Consider the following 16,668-nt stretch of genomic DNA (forward strand, 5'->3'; position numbering starts at 1 on the left):
TGTTACAGCAGCAAAGGGGGGACCAACTCCATATTAATGACCATGGTTTTGTAATTAGATGTTCGACGACCATGTGTCCACATACTTTTGGCCATGTAGTCTATTTTGAGTACTTTTGTGAGCCAAATGAATCATACAACAGTGACATTTTACTCTGGAGTATTTTCTACATTTTCCCAGTATTCATTTTCTCTAGTGGTCAAATCCTGTCTGCATTACCACACATACCCCATGTCTACACCATATTTTGGTAACTAGTCTCTATAACCGGTTCTGCTAACATGTCTACATTTTCTGTGGAGGCTGTTTATTCACTTAACTTAAAAACCTTTTTTGTCTGACAGTTTCTTCGTGGCAGGCTGTCATGACATGGCAGCTGTATTCCTCTAAGTCTTTTCCCTGGGACAGACTGGTCCACGGCGTGACCAGCCCTGCTGCTGAGCTGAGCTCTAACCACATGACCAGGAGTAGTAGCTTGGTTATAAGGGTGGTGGTGTGCTTAAGTTAAGATTCTACTATTGTCCTGGCCCTGCTCCCAGTGGCCCTGCTCCCAGTGGCCCTGCTCCCAGTGGCCCTGCTCCCAGTGGCCCTGCTCCCAGTGGCCCTGCTCCCAGTGGCCCTGCTCCCATTAAGAAGTCAACTCTCAATTTTTAAAGTTATGATAACAAATAGTTTTTCATATCTGTGTTTTTGCATTTACATTGAGTGATTGATTAATCTTATGCTACACAAAGATAAATAACATATATTTTTCTAAACGAATCTAATAATTTAATTAGATTTTTTACACCTGTTTACCCCTTTCCTGCAGTCAATGACCAAAAGCACCCACTTTGGCCTCATGGGCCACCCTTTGCATTGATGACAGCTTTGCACACTCTTGGCATTCTCTCAACTAGCTTTTAATTTTTTGATTTATTTAACTAGGCAAGTCAGTTAAGAACACATTCTTATTTACAATGATGTCCTAGGATCAGTGGTTTAACTGCCTTGTTCAGGGGCAGAACGGCAGATTTTTACCTTGTCAGCTCCGGGATTCAATCTAGCAACCTTTTGGTTACTGGCCCAACACTCTAACCACTAGGCTAACTGCCGCCCCTTCATGAATGCATTTCAATTAACAGGTGTGCCTTGTTAAAAGTACATTTTTGGAATTTATTTCATTCTTAATGTGTTTGAGCCAATCAGTTGTGTTTTGACAAGGTATGAGTGGTATACAGAAGATAGCCCTATTTGGTAAAAGACCAAGACAACAGTCCATCATTAGTTTAAGACATGAAGGTCAGTCAATGCAGAACATTTCAAGAACTCAAGAACTTTGAAAGTTTCTTCAAGTGCAGTCGCAAAAACCATTGAGCGCTATGATGAAACTGGCTCTCATCAGGACCGCCACAGGAAAGGAAGACCCGGAGTTACCACTGCTGCAAAGGATAAGTTCATTAGAGTTACCAGCCTCAGAAATTGCAGCCCAAATAAATGCTTCACAGAGTTCAAGTAACAGACACATCTCAACATCAACTGTTCAGAGGAGACTTTGTGAATCAGGCCCTCGTGGATGAATTGCTGCAGAGAAACCACTACTAAAGGACACCAATAAGAAGAAGATACTTGCTTAGGCCAAGAAACACGAGAAATTGACATTAGACCAGAGGAAATCTGTCCTTTAATCTGATGAGTCCTAATTTGAGATTTTTGGTTCCAACCGCTGTGTCTTTGTGAGATGCAGAGTAAGTGAACGGATTATCTCCACATGTGTGGTTCCCACTGTGAAGCATGGAGGAGGAGGTGTGATGGTGTGGCGTGCTTTGCTGGTGACATTGTCTCTGATTTATTTATAGTTCAAGGCACATTTAACCAGCATGGCTACCACAGCATTCTGAAGCGATACACCGTTCCATCTGGTTTGCGCTTAGTGACAATGACCCAACATACCTCCAGAATGTGTAAGGTCTATTTGACTAAGAAGGAGAGTGATGGATTGCTGCATCAGATGACCTGGCCTCCACATCACCCGACCTCAACCCAATTGAGATGGTTTGGGATGAATTGGGCCGCAGAGTGAAGGAAAAGCAGCTAAAAATTGCTCAGCATATGTGGGAACTCCTTCAAGACTGTTGGAAAAGCATTCCAGTTAACTTCTTATGGCTGCAGGGGCAGTATTGAGTAGCTTGGATGAAAAGTGCACAGAGGTGCCCATAGTAAACTGCCTGCTCCTCAGTTCCAGTTGCTAATATATGCATATTATCATTCGTATTGGATAGAAAACACTCTGAAGCTTCTAAAACTGTTTGAATGATGTCTGTGAGTATAACAGAACTCATATGGCAGGCAAAAACCTGAGAAAAAAATCCAACCAGGAAGTGGGAAATCTGAGGTTTGTAGGGTTTCAACTCATCGCCTATCGAATATACAGTGGGATATGGGTCAGTTTGCACTTCCTACGGCTTCCACTAGATGTCAACAGTCTTTAGAACATTGTCTGATGCTTCTACTGTGAAGTGGGGCCGAAGGAGAGGGGAATGAGTAAGGTCTGCCATGAGCTGACCATGCACGTTCATGTGAGAGCGAGCTCTGTTCCATCGCACTTCTGAAGACAATGGAATTCTCCGGTTGGAACATTATTGAAGATTTATGTTAAAAACATCCTAAAGATTGATTCAATACATCGTTTGACATGTTTCTACTGACTGTTACGGAACTTTTTGACATTTCGTCTGCTTTTAGTGAACGCGCTTTATGACTTTGCATTTGTTTACCAAACGCGCTAACAAAAGTAGCTATTTGAACATAAATGATGGACATTACCGAACAAAACAAACATTTCTTGTGGGAGTCCTGGGAGTGCATTCTGACGAAGATCAGCAAAGGTAAGTGAAGATTTATAATGCTATTTATGACTTTTGTTGACTCCACAATTTGGCGGGTAACTGTATGGCTTCCTTTTGTGGCTGAACGCTGTTCTCAGATTATTGAATATTGTGCTTTTGCCGTAAAGCTTTTTTGAAGTCTGACACAGCGGTTGCATTAAGAACAAGTTTATCTTTAATTCTATGTAAAACATGTATCTTTCATCAAAGTTTATGATGAGTATTTCTGTTATTTGATGTGGCTCTCTGCAATTTCTCCAGATATTTTGGAGGCATTTCTGAACATGGCGCCAATGTAAACTGAGGTTTTTGGATATAAATATGAACTTTATCGAACAAAACATATATGTAACATATAAGTCCTATGAGTGTCATCTGATGAAGATCATCAAAGGTTAGTGATTCATTTTATCTCTATTTCTGCTTTTTGTGACAAAAAATGGCTGTTTTTTTCAGTGATTTTGCGGTGACCTAACATAATCGTTTGTGGTGCTTTCGCTGTAAAGCCTTTTTGAAATCGGACACTGTGGTGGGATTAACAAGAAGTGTATCTTTAAAATGGTGTGAAATACTTGTATGCTTGAGGAATTTTAATTATGAGATTTCGGTTGTTTGAATTTGGCGCCCTGCACTTTCACTGGCTGTTGTCATATCAATCCCGTTAACAGGATTGCAGCCCTAAAGAAGTTTAAGCTGGTTGAGAGGATGCCAAGTGTGTGCAAAGCTGTCATCAAGGCAAAGAGTGGCTACTTTGAAGAATTTGTTGTTGCCTAATAGTTTTTGGGTAGGTTTCCACACTACTTTCTTTCCATCTATAGCATTTATTAATATTATTCAGTTCCTTTGGCTTTGAAGCCTCATGATTGAGTATTGCTCTGTTCAAGTTGACTGTGATTTTGTGATCTGATAGGGGTGTCTGCTGTGATCTGATAGGGGTGTCAGTGGGCTGACTGTGAACGCTCTAAGAGACTCTGGGTTGAGGTCAGTGATAAAGTAGTCTACAGTACTACTGCCAAGAGATTAGCTATACAGTGGCAAGAAAAAGTATGTGAATCCTTTTTAATTACCTGGATTTCTGCATAAATTGGTCATCAAATTTGATCTGATCTTCATCTAAGTCACAACAATAGACAAACATAGTGTGATTAAACTAATAACACACAAATTATTGTATTTGTTTGTCTATATTGAATACATCATTTAAACATTTACATTGTAGGTTGGAAAAAGTATGTGAACCCCTAGACTAATGACTAGGAGTCAGCTAACCTTGAGTCCAATCAGTGAGACGATATTGGAGATGTTGGTTCGAGCTGCCTTGCCGTATTAAAAACACTCACAAAATTTGAGTTTGCTTTTCACACGTAGCATTCCCTAATGTGAACCATGCCTCGAACAAAAGAGATCTCAGAAGACCTAAGATTAAGAATTGTTGACTTGCATAAAGCTGGAAAGGGTTACAAAAGTATCTCTAAAAGCCTTGATGTTCATCAGCCCACGTCTACAAATGGAGAAAGTTCAGCACTGTTGCTACTCTCCCTAGGAGTGGCCGTCCTGCAAAGATGACTGCAAGAGCACAGCGCAGAACGCTCAATGAGGTTAAGAAGAATCCTAGAGTGTCAGCTAAAGACTTACAGAAATCTCTGTAACATGCTAACATCTCTGTTGACGAGTCTACGATACGTAAAACACAAAACAAGGAAGAACACGGAAGAAGCCACTGCTGTCCAAAAAAAACATTGCTGCACGTCTGAAGTTTTCAAAAGTGCACCTGGATGTTCCAAAATATTCTGTGGACAGATGAAACTACAGTTGAGTTGTTTGGAAGGAACACACACCACTATGTGTAGAGAAAAAAAAGCACAGCACACCAACATCAAAACCTCATTCCAACTGTAAAGTATGTTGGAGGGAGTATCATGGTTTGGGGCTGCTTTGCTGCCTCAGGGCCTGGACAGCTTGCTATCATCGATGGAAAAATGAATTCCCAAGTTTATCAAGACATTTTGCAGGAGAATTTGTCCGCCAATTGAAGCTCAACAGAAGTTGTGTGATGCAACAGGACAACGACCCAAAACACAGAAGTAAATCAACAACAGAATGGCTCCAACAGAAGAAAATATTCATTCAGGAGTGGCCCAGTCAGAGTCCTGACCTCAACCCGATTGAGGTGCTGTGGCATAACCTCAAGAGAGCAGTTCTCACCAGACATCCCAAGAATATCGCTGAACTGAAACAGTTTTGTAAAGAGGAACTGAAACAAAATTCCTTCTGACCTTTGTGCAGGTCTGATCCGCAACTACAGAAAACGTTTGGTTGAGGTTATTGCTGCCAAACAAGGGTCAACCAGTTATTAAATCCAAGAGTTCACATATTCTTTCCACCCTGCACTGTGAATGTTTACAAGGTGTGTTCAATAAAGACATGAACACGTATAATTGTTTGTGTGTTATTAGTTTAAGCAGACTGTGTTTGTCTATTGTTGTGACCTAGATGAAGATCAGATCAAATTACATGACCAATTTATGCAGAAATCCAGGTATTTACAAAGGGTTCACATACTATTTATTGCCACTGTAGGTGTACCTACCACGGGAGTCCCCTCGAAGCGTACCATTGACTATGTACATACCCAGCGTGCGACCGAGCTGCAGGAGTTGTGACCCGGTTATGTTGTCATAGTTGTGCCTAGGGGGGCATATGGGGGAGGGAATGCTGTCACCTCCAGGTAGATGTTTGTCCCCCTGTGTGCTGAGGGTGTCAGGTTATTGTCCAGTTCTGGCATTTAGGTCGCCACTGACTAGTACATGTCCCTGGGCCTGGAAATTATTGATTTCCCCCTCTAGGATGGAGAAGCTGTCTTCATTAACGTTTGGGGATTCTAGTGGGGGGATATAGGTAGTATGACATTTTTCTCTGTTGAGATAATTTCTTTTTGAATTTCTAGCCAAATGTAAAATGTTCCTGTTTTGATTAATTTAATAGAGTGAGTTAGGTCTGCTCTTTACCAAATTAGCATACCCCCTGAGTCTCCTCCCTTTTTCACACTTTCACACTTTAGTTCGGTGGGTGGGACTACCAGCTCTCTGTAACCTAGAGAGCAACCAGTGGGTCTGTCTCCTCTATACCATGTTTCTTATAGGATGACAATGTCTGTATTTCTTTGATGAAGTCCAGGTTCCTGCTCTTTAGACCAAAGGCAGATGACCTCAGGTCTTTGGATGGTCCAGGATGAGATAGTGAAGGCTTTGTGTTCCATAAAGTCTCCAATGTTGTTAATCGTGTGGTTTGGTCTCTCTCAATTCAAATTAAATTCTCTCTCTCTCTCTGTGTGTGGGCCTCTCTCTCTCTCATATATATCCATTTTGACAGCCAATCTCTTGAAGCATGTACCTCTGTCAGTCCAAGAGTAGGCCAAGAGGTAGGGAATGAGATCCTAACTAATCTTTCCCAATCAGAATGTAGGGAACTATTTTTGGTCAATCTCACGCTATTATGATTTTCTGGCGCCTGTAATGTTAGAGTTTTATTGAAGAATCACATTTTATTCTATTGTTATACTGTTATATTGTAGTGGGATTAGGACATAAAATAGGCAGCAGCTGTCTCAGTGAGTAGTTGCCTTTTGGTGCTGGTTAGACCCGATAGTGGAATGAGGGAGAGAGAGAGAAGGAGAGGGGATAGATAGATAGAGAGAGGGGGGGGGGGGGTTAGAAAGAGAAGTAGAGAGGCACATGAAACCTCACCACACCCAGGCATTGAATTATGAATCTGTGTTATGGTGGTACTGTAGCAGAGCAGAGTGGTCTCCAATCAGCTGGCCAACCAAACAGACACCTGCTGCTGTTCCCCTTAATGACTCTAGACCAGCGGGCACTGTTGATTAGAAACCCTGTCAGGCTTAGAGGACTTGGACCAGGGCTCCCCAAGCTACATGGCTTTTGATAGCCTTTAAAAACACCCTTTCAACTAATTGATTTCATGTTGCCGTATAAGCAAGCTGTCATTTTGGGACGGGTGATAGTTGAGGACGGGGGCATAAATATTTAAAAGGTTTAGAGTACCTTCACTCTCTCTCTCTCTGTAGCCCAGTGTCTGAATCCATGCTGTGGCTGTTTTGTCAGCTGAGATTGACGTTGACTCTAGACTGCATCCCAATGTGAAGTGGTTCAACCATGTGACATCCATTGTGGGTCTAGACAGCCACCATGATTAAAACAGATGAAGAAGAAGATGTCGTCTGCATCCCAAATGGCACCCTATTCCCCCGTATAGGGCCAATAGGGCTCTGGTCAAAAGTAGTGCACTGCATAGGGAAATAGATGCCATTTGGGATGCAGTTGCCATGTTTACCAGAATCATCGATCAGGAAATTGCTTTTGGTTTCCACGGCCTCTGCAGTCAGCGGTCGGACACAGTGTGTCGATCCATCAGTTTCAGGTCTTGTGTCCTGTCTTTGACCCATGAATTTGTGAGTACTGGAGTCAAGAGAAGAGAAGTAAACTTTCCAAGGCCACAGCCTGGAAGGAGGTCACATGGAAAATCAGACTCTGCCATCCTCTCTCTTACCCCTCAAACCATACTGGACTGGACTGCAAGTTCTTGTCTTGTCTTGCCTTGTATAGTCTTGTCCTGTTGCTCCTGTGGCCTGCGAGTGAGATAGGATATAGAAGATGGGTGATAAGATAGGAGATATAGGAAAGGAGACAGAAGATGGGTGATAGTATAGGAGATATAGGAAAGGAGATGGGTGATAGGATAGGAGATAGAAGATATGTGATAGGATAGGAGATATAGGAAATGTGATAGGATAGGAGATATAGGAAAGGAGATAGAAGCTCTCATATTGACAGCTTTCAGTGGTTCAAGTGCATATCAGTTGGACTGTGTGCACTGGCATCACACGATGCCATATCAGTTGGACTGTGTGCACTGGCATCACACGATGCCATATCAGTTGGACTACGTGCACTGGCATCACACGATGCCATATCAGTTGGACTGTGTGCACTGACATCACACGATGCCATATCAGTTGGATTGTGTGCACTGGCATCACACGATGCCATATCAGTTGGACTGCGTGCACTGACATCACACGATGCCATATCAGTTGGACTGTGAGCACTGGCATCACACAATGCCATATCAGTTGGACTGTGTGCACTGGCATCACACAATGCCATATCAGTTGGACTGTGTGCACTGACATCACACGATGCCATATCAGTTGGACTGTGTGCACTGACATCACACGATGCCATATCAGTTGGACTGTGTGCACTGACATCACACGATGCCATATCAGTTGGACTGTGTGCACTGGCATCAAATCAAATCAAAGTTTATTTGTCACGTGCGCCGAATACAACAGGTGTAGACCTTACAGTGAAATGTTTACTTACAGGCTCTGACCAATAGCGCAAAAAAGGTATTAGGTGAACAATAAGTAAGTAAAGAAATAAAACAACAGTAAAAAGACAGGCTATATACAGTAGCGGGGCTATAAAAGTAGTGAGGCTACATACAGACACCGGTTAGTCAGGCTGATTGAGGTAGTATGTACATGTAGATATGGTTAAAGTGACTATGCATATATGATGAACAGAGAGCAGCAGTAGCGTAAAAGAGGGGTTGGCGGGTGGTGGGTGGCGGGTGGCGGGACACAATGCAGATAGCCCGGTTAGCCAATGTGCGGGAGCACTGGTTGGTCGGCCCAATTGAGGTAGTATGTACATGAATGTATAGTTAAAGTGACTATGCATATATGATAAACAGAGAGTAGCAGCAGTGTAAAAAGAGGGGTTGGGGGGGGCACACAATGCAAATAGTCCGGGTAGCCATTTGATTTCCTGTTCAGGAGACTTATGGCTTGGGGGTAAAAACTGTTGAGAAGCCGTTTTGTCCTAGACTTGGCACTCCGGTACCGCTTGCCATGCGGAAGTAGAGAGAACAGTCTATGACTGGGGTGGCTGGGGTCTTTGACAATTTTTAGGGCCTTCCTCTGACACCGCCTGGTGTAGAGGTCCTGGATGGCAGGCAGCTTAGCCCCAGTGATGTACTGGGCCGTACGCACTACCCTCTGTAGTGCCTTGCGGTCAGAGGCCAAGCAATTGCCGTTACAGGCAGTGATGCAACCAGTCAGGATGCTCTCGATGTTGCAGCTGTAGAACCTTTTGAGGATCTCAGGACCCATGCCAAATCTTTTTAGTTTCCTGAGGGGGAATAGGCTTTGTCGTGCCCTCTTCATGACTGTCTTGGTGTGTTTGGACCATTCTAGTTTGTTGTTGATGTGGACACCAAGGATCTTGAAGCTCTCAACTTGCTCCACTACAGCCCCGTCGATGAGAATGGGAGCGTGCTCGGTCCTCCTTTTCCTGTAGTCCACTATCATCTCCTCAGTCTTGGTTACGTTGAGGGATAGGTTGTTATTCTGGCACCACCCAGCCAGGTCTCTGACCTCCTCCCTATAGAATGTCTCGTCGTTGTCGGTGATCAGGCCTACCACTGTTGTGTCGTGTGCAAACTTAATGATGGTGTTGGAGTCGTGCCTGGCCATGCAGTCGTGGGTAAACAGGGAGTACAGGAGGGGACTGAGCACGCACCCCTGGGGAGCTCCAGTGTTGAGGATCAGTGTGGCAGGTGTGTTGCTACCTACCCTCACCACCTGGGTGGTGGCCTGTCAGGAAGTCCAGGATCCAGTTGCAGAGGGAGGTATTTAGTCCCAGGGTCCTTAGCTTAGTGAGGAGCTTCGTGGGCACTATGGTGTTGAATGCTGAGCTGTAGTCAATGAACAGAATTCTCACATAGGTGTTCCTTTTGTCCACGTGGGAAAGGGCAGTGTGGAGTGCTGTTGAGATTGAGTCATTTGTGGATCTGTTGGGGCGGTATGTGAATTGGAGTGGGTCTAGGGTATCCGGGAGGATGCTGTTGATGTGAGCCATGACGAACCTTTCAATGCACTTCATGGCTACCGACGTGAGTGCTACAGGGTGGTAATCATTTAGGCAGGTTACCTTCGCTTCCTTGGGCACAGGGACTATGGTGGTCTGCTTGAAACATGTAGGTATTACAGACTCAGTCAGGGAGAGGTTGAAAATCTCTGTGAAGACACTTGCCAGTTGGTTTGCGCATGCTTTGAGTACACGTCCTGGTAATCCATCTGCCCCGCGGCTGTGTGAATGTTGACCTGTTTAAAGGTCTTGCTCACATCGGCTACCGAGAGTGTTATCATACAGTCATCCAGAACACCTGGAGCTCTTGTGTATGCTTCAGTGTTGCTTGCCTCGAAGCGAGCATAAAAGGCATTTAGCTTGTCTGGTAGGCTCGCGTCACTGGGCAGCTCACGTCTGGGTTTCCCTTTGTAGTCCATAATAGTTTTCAAGCCCTGCCACAGCTGACGAGCGTCAGAGCCGGTGTAGTAGGATTCAATCTTAATCCTATATTGACGCTTTGCTTTTTTGATGGTTCGTCTGAGGGTATAGCAGGATTTCTTATAGGCGTCCGGATTAGTGTCCCGCTCCTTGAAAGTGGCAGCACTAGCCTTGAGCTCAATGCGGATGTTGGCTTCTGGTTGGAATATGCACGTACGGTCACTGTGGGGTGGGGGGGGGGGCGTCATCGATGCACTTATTGATGAAGTCGGTTGCATATGTGGTATACTCCTCAATGCCATTGTATGAATCCCGGAACATATTCCAGGTTGTGCTAGCAAAACAGTCCTGTAGTGTAGCATCCGCACCATCTGACCACTTCCGTATTGAGCGAGTCACTGGTACTTCCTGCTGTATTTTTTTATTGTAAACAGGAATCAGGAGGATAGAATTATGGTCGGTTTTGCCAAATGGAGGGCAGGGTAGAGCTTTGTATGCATCTCTTTGTGTGGAGAAAAGGTGGTCTAGAGTTTTTTTTCCTCTGGTTGCACATGTGACATTTGGTAAAACTGATTTAAGTTTGCCTGCATTAAAGTCCCCGGCCACTAAGAGCGCCGCTTTTGGATGAGCATTTTCTTGTTTGCTTATGGTCTTATACAGTTGGTTGAGTGCGGTCTTAGTGCCAGCATCGGTCTGTGGTGGTAAATATATGGCTAAGAATGATATAGCTGAGAACTCTCTTGGTAGATAGTGTGGTCTACAGCTTACCATAAGGTACTCTACCTCAGACGAGCAATACCTCAAGACTTCTTTAGTATTAAACATTGCGCACCAGCTGTTATTGACAAAAAGACACACACCCCCACCCCTCGTCTTGCCAGATGTAGCTTCTCTGTCCTGCCGGTGCATTGAAAATCCCTCCAGCTCCATATTGTCCGTGTCATCATTCAGCCACAACTCAGTGAAACATAGGATATTACAGTTCTTAATGTCCCGTTGGTAGGATAATCGTAATCGTAGGTCATCCATTTTATTTTCCAATGATTGAATGTTAGCAAATATAATTGATGGCAATGGGAGTTTACTTGCTCGCCTACAGATTCTCTAAAGACAGCCTGATCTTTCCTCCGTCTTTTCTTCACGCAAATGACAAGGATCTGGGCCTGTTCCCGGGAGAGCAGTATATCTTTCTCGTCGGACTCGTTAAAGGAAAAAGCTTCTTCCAGTTCGTTGTGAGTAATCCCAGTTCTGATGTCCAGGAGTTATTTTCGGTCATAAGAGATGGTAGCAGCAATATTATGTACAAAATAAGTTAAAAAACAAGTAACAAACAACGCAAAAAAAATAAAAAAATAGCACAATTGATTACGGGCATGTAAAACGTCAGCCATCCTCTTCGGCGCCATTTTAACAACTGTATAGTTTGATGACGAACATTTTTTATTTAATCAATTTAAGAATAAGGCTGTAACGTAACAAAATGTGGAAAAAGTCAAGGGGTCTGAATACTTTCTTAATGGACTGTATATGCTCACTGATGCCTACTGAAACACACACGGACACAGGGATACATGGACACAGCCGTGCCTGTCAGCTACTGTAGTAAGTGGCTTCCAGCCTTTCTGACCTCTGACCTCACCAGAGTAGAGTAGAGCAGGGCTCTCAGACAGATAGTCAGGTTGAAGTTCATCAAGGCCAGAGCCATCTCTCTATCCCTTCTGTCATATCCACCCTATACACACACACACACACACACACACACACACACACACACACACACACACACACACACACACACACACACACACACACACAATATTTCTTAGTTTTGACTGACGCAGGTCTGACTGACGCAGGTCTGTAGGTTACTCAGTATCCCTGACCCTGGCTAGAGAGAAGGTTTACAATACTGTGTTTCCTGAGAAATGTGATCATAGAGAGGATATCAGTGCAGCAGGAAAGTGTGCTGCTGGGGGAAGAGTAGGAAGGAGAGAGGGAGATATAGAGAGATAGAAGGGAAAGGGAGCTGCTGGGGGAAGAGTAGGAAGGAGAGAGGGAGATATAGAGAGATAGAAGGGAAAGGGAGCTGCTGGGGGAAGAGTAGGAAGGAGAGAGGGAGATATAGAGAGATAGAAGGGAAAGGGAGCTGCTGGGGGAAGAGTAGGAAGGAGAGAGGGAGATATAGAGAGATAGAAGGGAAAGGGAGCTGCTGGGGGAAGAGTAGGAAGGAGAGAGGGAGATATAGAGAGATAGAAGGGAAAGGGAGCTGCTGGGGGAAGAGTAGGAAGGAGAGAGGGAGATATAGAGAGATAGAAGGGAAAGGGAGCTGCTGGGGGAAGAGTAGGAAGGAGAGAGGGAGATATAGAGAGGTAGAAGGGAAAGGGAGCTGCTGGGGGAAGAGTAGGAAGGAGAGAGGGAGATATAGAGAGATAGAAGGGAAAGGGAGCTGCTGGGGGAAGAGTAGGAAGGAGAGAGGGAGATATAGAGAGATAGAAGGGAAAGGGAGCTGCTACAGTGTCACCAGCCCAAATACATGTGATTACCGGCTCTTCTCTGAGGTCAAGTCTTCACCTGGTCTCATCTCTTCTTCTTCACAACAATGGGAGCTCTTCTTCTCTCCCTCACTTTTGGCAGAAGGAAGAACCATAATATAAGGTACTTTATAAAGAAAGCATAGAGTCTAGATTAATCACATAAAAGGAGGAGAGGAAAATGTCTGGTCTCTTTTCTCTCTTCCCTTCTCCTCTCTTCCCTCTCTCCTCTCTCCCTCGCTCTCTCCTCTTCTCTCTCTTACTCCTCTCCTCTCTCTCTTCCCTCCCCCTCTCTTACCTCTCTCTTCCCTCTCTCCTCTCTTCTCTCTCTCTTCCCTCCCCTCTCTTACCTCTCTCTTGCCTCTCTCTCCCTCTCTTTATTCTCTCTTCCCCGCCTCTCTCCTCTCTCTCTCCCTCTCTCCCCCCTCTTACCTCAATCCTCTCCTCTGTTTGCTGATTACAGCTGGGTGTGTGTTTTGTTCTGTCTCTGTAATTGTATGCTTTTAAAAGTCAGATTTCTCCTCTTGAATTTAAACCAAGAGGCTTCAAAGTGAGATGCTCCATTACTGAGGAGTTATCAAACAGGGCTGTGCTGTGGATACTAGACCAGATCCAGACCGTTCAGACGCACACACACAGAGAGACAGACACACACACACACACACAACATACACACACTGTCCTGAACCTAAAGGCTGTCTCAAGCCCCTCAGAGCTGGACATGAACAAAACAGACCATTTCAAATCTGAACGCACGCACACTACAACATCCAGTAGCCCTGAAGTCTACTCAAAAAAGAGAGCGACGTTCAAGAGACAATGATTTAATATTCACCACAGTGTCCAACTGACTCCTGAGCTTTGACTCACTCCTCTGCTGGCAAACAAAGGTCTGGGGAGCTGGCTAGGTCTCCCAGACGACGCCTTAGTGAAGTGAATAATGTTCACAATCCTGTCTAAGTGTTTCCCCTGGCTGTAATGGAATGAGTTCTCTTCATTATTACAGTCATTACATTCTGACACCATGCCACTGTGCTGTGCCCCTGTAATGTGCCCCTGTGATGTGCCCCTGTAATATGCCCCTGTGATGTTCCACTGGGTTGTGCCCCTGTGATGTGCTTCTGTGATGTGCCCCTGTGGATGGACTCTGAAATCTTAGATTTTTAAGTAGCCAATGTCACTAGGTGAGTGGATGGTAGCAATTAGATACCTCAAACTTAGCAATAGCGGTTACCTTGAATGAATGAATACTGATCTGAAGAGTTGACTGTAGCAATCCTGTGTATCTTGTTTGGTGTTTCTTGCATTGGTTTGATTGTGGTTAGAATCGTGAGTTCTTCCACCATGAACACATACAGCATACTTTCAAACAGCATACGTATGTTTGTAGATCTCCTGATGTGTTCACCATTTATCTGCCCTTGGTGGTCTGGAGTGTACACCCAAATGTGCTCCAACACCATATATACTGTAGTGCACTACTTTAGACCAGGGTCATATGAGTGCACTAGGGAATAGAGGGAATTGGGACGCAGTGTGTGTGTGGAGGGGCACTGTGGCTCTACCCAACAGGAGGGCCCCTGGGCCCCCTGTGTTCTCCAGCTGCAGATGGATTAAAGGCCCTGTTTAAATCTTCAGACCCCTCCTTTAGCTGCTGCTGTGCCCATCAGTTTCTCTTCGCCACTTGAATTACCTGCACAGAGCTGGGTAACTGTCAGCCATTACGGTGCAGACAGTCATACTGTGGCAGATGGCAGCAGGAGTGTAGTGGGCCTCTGGGGTAATAGCAGTCATTCTCTACTGACAGATTCATTCAGATGATTTGACCTTCAAATGTTTATTTTAAAACAAAAAGTATTATTATATTATATGTTATGCAATGATGTTTCTCTAGTGTGATGACTAATCATTCAAATGTCCCTTTCTCTCTCTTTTCATCCTTCTCTGCCCCTCCTCCCTTCCCCCTCCCTCCTCCACCCTCCTCCTGCCTCCCCCTCCTCCCTCCCTCCCTTGTCCCCCTTCTCCCTTGCTCCCTCCCTCCTCCTCCTCCTGCTCCCTCCCTTCTCCTCTTGCCTCCTCCCTTCTCCCCTCTCCCCATCGCTACCTACCCCTCCCTCCTCCCTCCCTCCCTTTCCACCCTTCTCCCTCGCTCCCTCCGTCTCCCTCTCCCTCCTCCATCCATTCTCCCCCATCCCTCCATCTCCCTCCCGCCTCCTCTCCCTTCTTCCTTCCTTCCTTCCTTCCTCCCCCCTCCTCCTCCTCCCTCCCTGCTATAGATGGTTGTTCTGATGAACCCCATGGAGGATCCAGATAATATCCTGCGTGCTAACCGTTCCCGGGAGAAGACCTATATGTTCGACGTTGCATTTGACTGCTCAGCCAACCAGGAAGAGGTGTACAGAGCCACGACCAAGGGCCTGATCGAAGGCCTCATATCCGGCTACAACGCCACTGTTTTTGCCTACGGACCCACAGGTTTGTCATAGCCGCCCTATCCTCTATTCTAATTGTGGGTGTGTGTCCTCTGTCCCTGTGTGTGTTGTCCTCAGGACTGGTCTAAGTCTCTATTTACCACCCACTGGGCACCAGGGCTGGTCTAAGCCTATATCTACCAACCACTGGGCACCAGGGGAGAACTAAGCCTCTATCTACCACCCACTGGGCGGCAGGGGAGAACTAAGCCTCTATTTACCACCCACTGGGCGGCAGGGGAGAACTAAGCCTCTATTTACCACCCACTGGGCACCAGGGGAGAACTAAGCCTCTATTGACCAAACAATGGGCGGCAGAGGAGAACATTACCCAGGAAATAACCAGCCTGGGGGTTGATGATCCTGACCACATGCCTTTTTATCCATAGTTATTTCTTGTTATGTATTTATCTAATTTCAGCGGTATGATCAAACTCATAAATCATGTAGTACGATCTTCCTTTTCCACTGTTTGATTAATGTGGTGGTTCTAGATTCTAATTAGTCTGATATGTTGGGAATGGGAATAGGTGTACGGTGCTTTCTCTCATTTTGCTTTTAATGGGAAGACAGGAAATGATGTCATAGGTAGCACCAGACTGCTGAGATGCAGCGCTCAGACAGATGGTCAGACAGACAGTTAGACATCTTCCCCTCCCTCCCTCCCTCCCTCCCTCCCTCCCTCCCTCCCTCCCTCCCTCCCTCCCTCCCTCCCTCCCTCCCTCCCTCCTTTCTTCCTCCTGTCTGTCTTTCCCTGTAGACTCACTGCTCTTAATCTCTGCTTGAATTCAACTCAGTGTGTCACAGCCTTGTTGTCCAAAACTGAATTAAGACCTCTTGTGACCTGTCCTCCTCGACCAAAACAGGCATGATATCAGGAAATAAAGGTTGACTGGGGTTAAGCTTTCAACAAGAAGGCCTTTTAATATTGAGTTTAAAAGTCGTGTGCACACATCCAGCTACTGAATGCGTGACAAATTCCTGTACAAGGCCAAATAAATGAACTGAACTGAACTTAAAGCTACAATATGCAACAATTTGGGCGACCCAACCAAATGCTCATATAAATATGAGTTATAGGTCTTTCATTCCCATCTAAGAATCAGAAGATCTGTTCTATGTGTGCTTTTTCTTTGCTTCCCATTCTTAAGTTTTGTTTGTGCGTCTTTTACTTTATGTTTTGTACACCAGCTTCAAACAGCTGAAAATACAATATTTTTGGTTATGGAAAATATATAGTACCAGTCAAAAGTTTGGACACCTACTCGTTCAAGGGTTTTTCTTTATTTTTACTATTTTCTACATTTTAGAATAATAATGAATACATACAAATTATGAAATAATACATGGAATCATGTAGTAACTAAAAAAGTGTTATACAAATCAAAAGCTTACCTTAACATTGTGCTTATTTTGTATGATTAAT

At 44.8% G+C, this 16,668-nt stretch overlaps 1 protein-coding gene across 1 annotated transcript in view; it reads left to right on the plus strand.

Moving 5' to 3' along the window:
• LOC120045717 (kinesin-like protein KIF19) overlaps positions 1–16,668 on the plus strand; it is a 72,946-nt gene that overhangs the window by 24,724 nt on the left and 31,554 nt on the right. Inside the window, exon 3 of the mRNA XM_038990657.1 lies at positions 15,048–15,246. Coding sequence (XP_038846585.1) covers positions 15,048–15,246 — 199 coding nt within the window. The remainder of the gene's footprint in view (positions 1–15,047; positions 15,247–16,668) is intronic.

The sequence above is a fragment of the Salvelinus namaycush genome, chromosome 4 (genome assembly GCF_016432855.1).
Source record: "Salvelinus namaycush isolate Seneca chromosome 4, SaNama_1.0, whole genome shotgun sequence".
Lineage (NCBI taxonomy): Eukaryota > Metazoa > Chordata > Actinopteri > Salmoniformes > Salmonidae > Salvelinus > Salvelinus namaycush.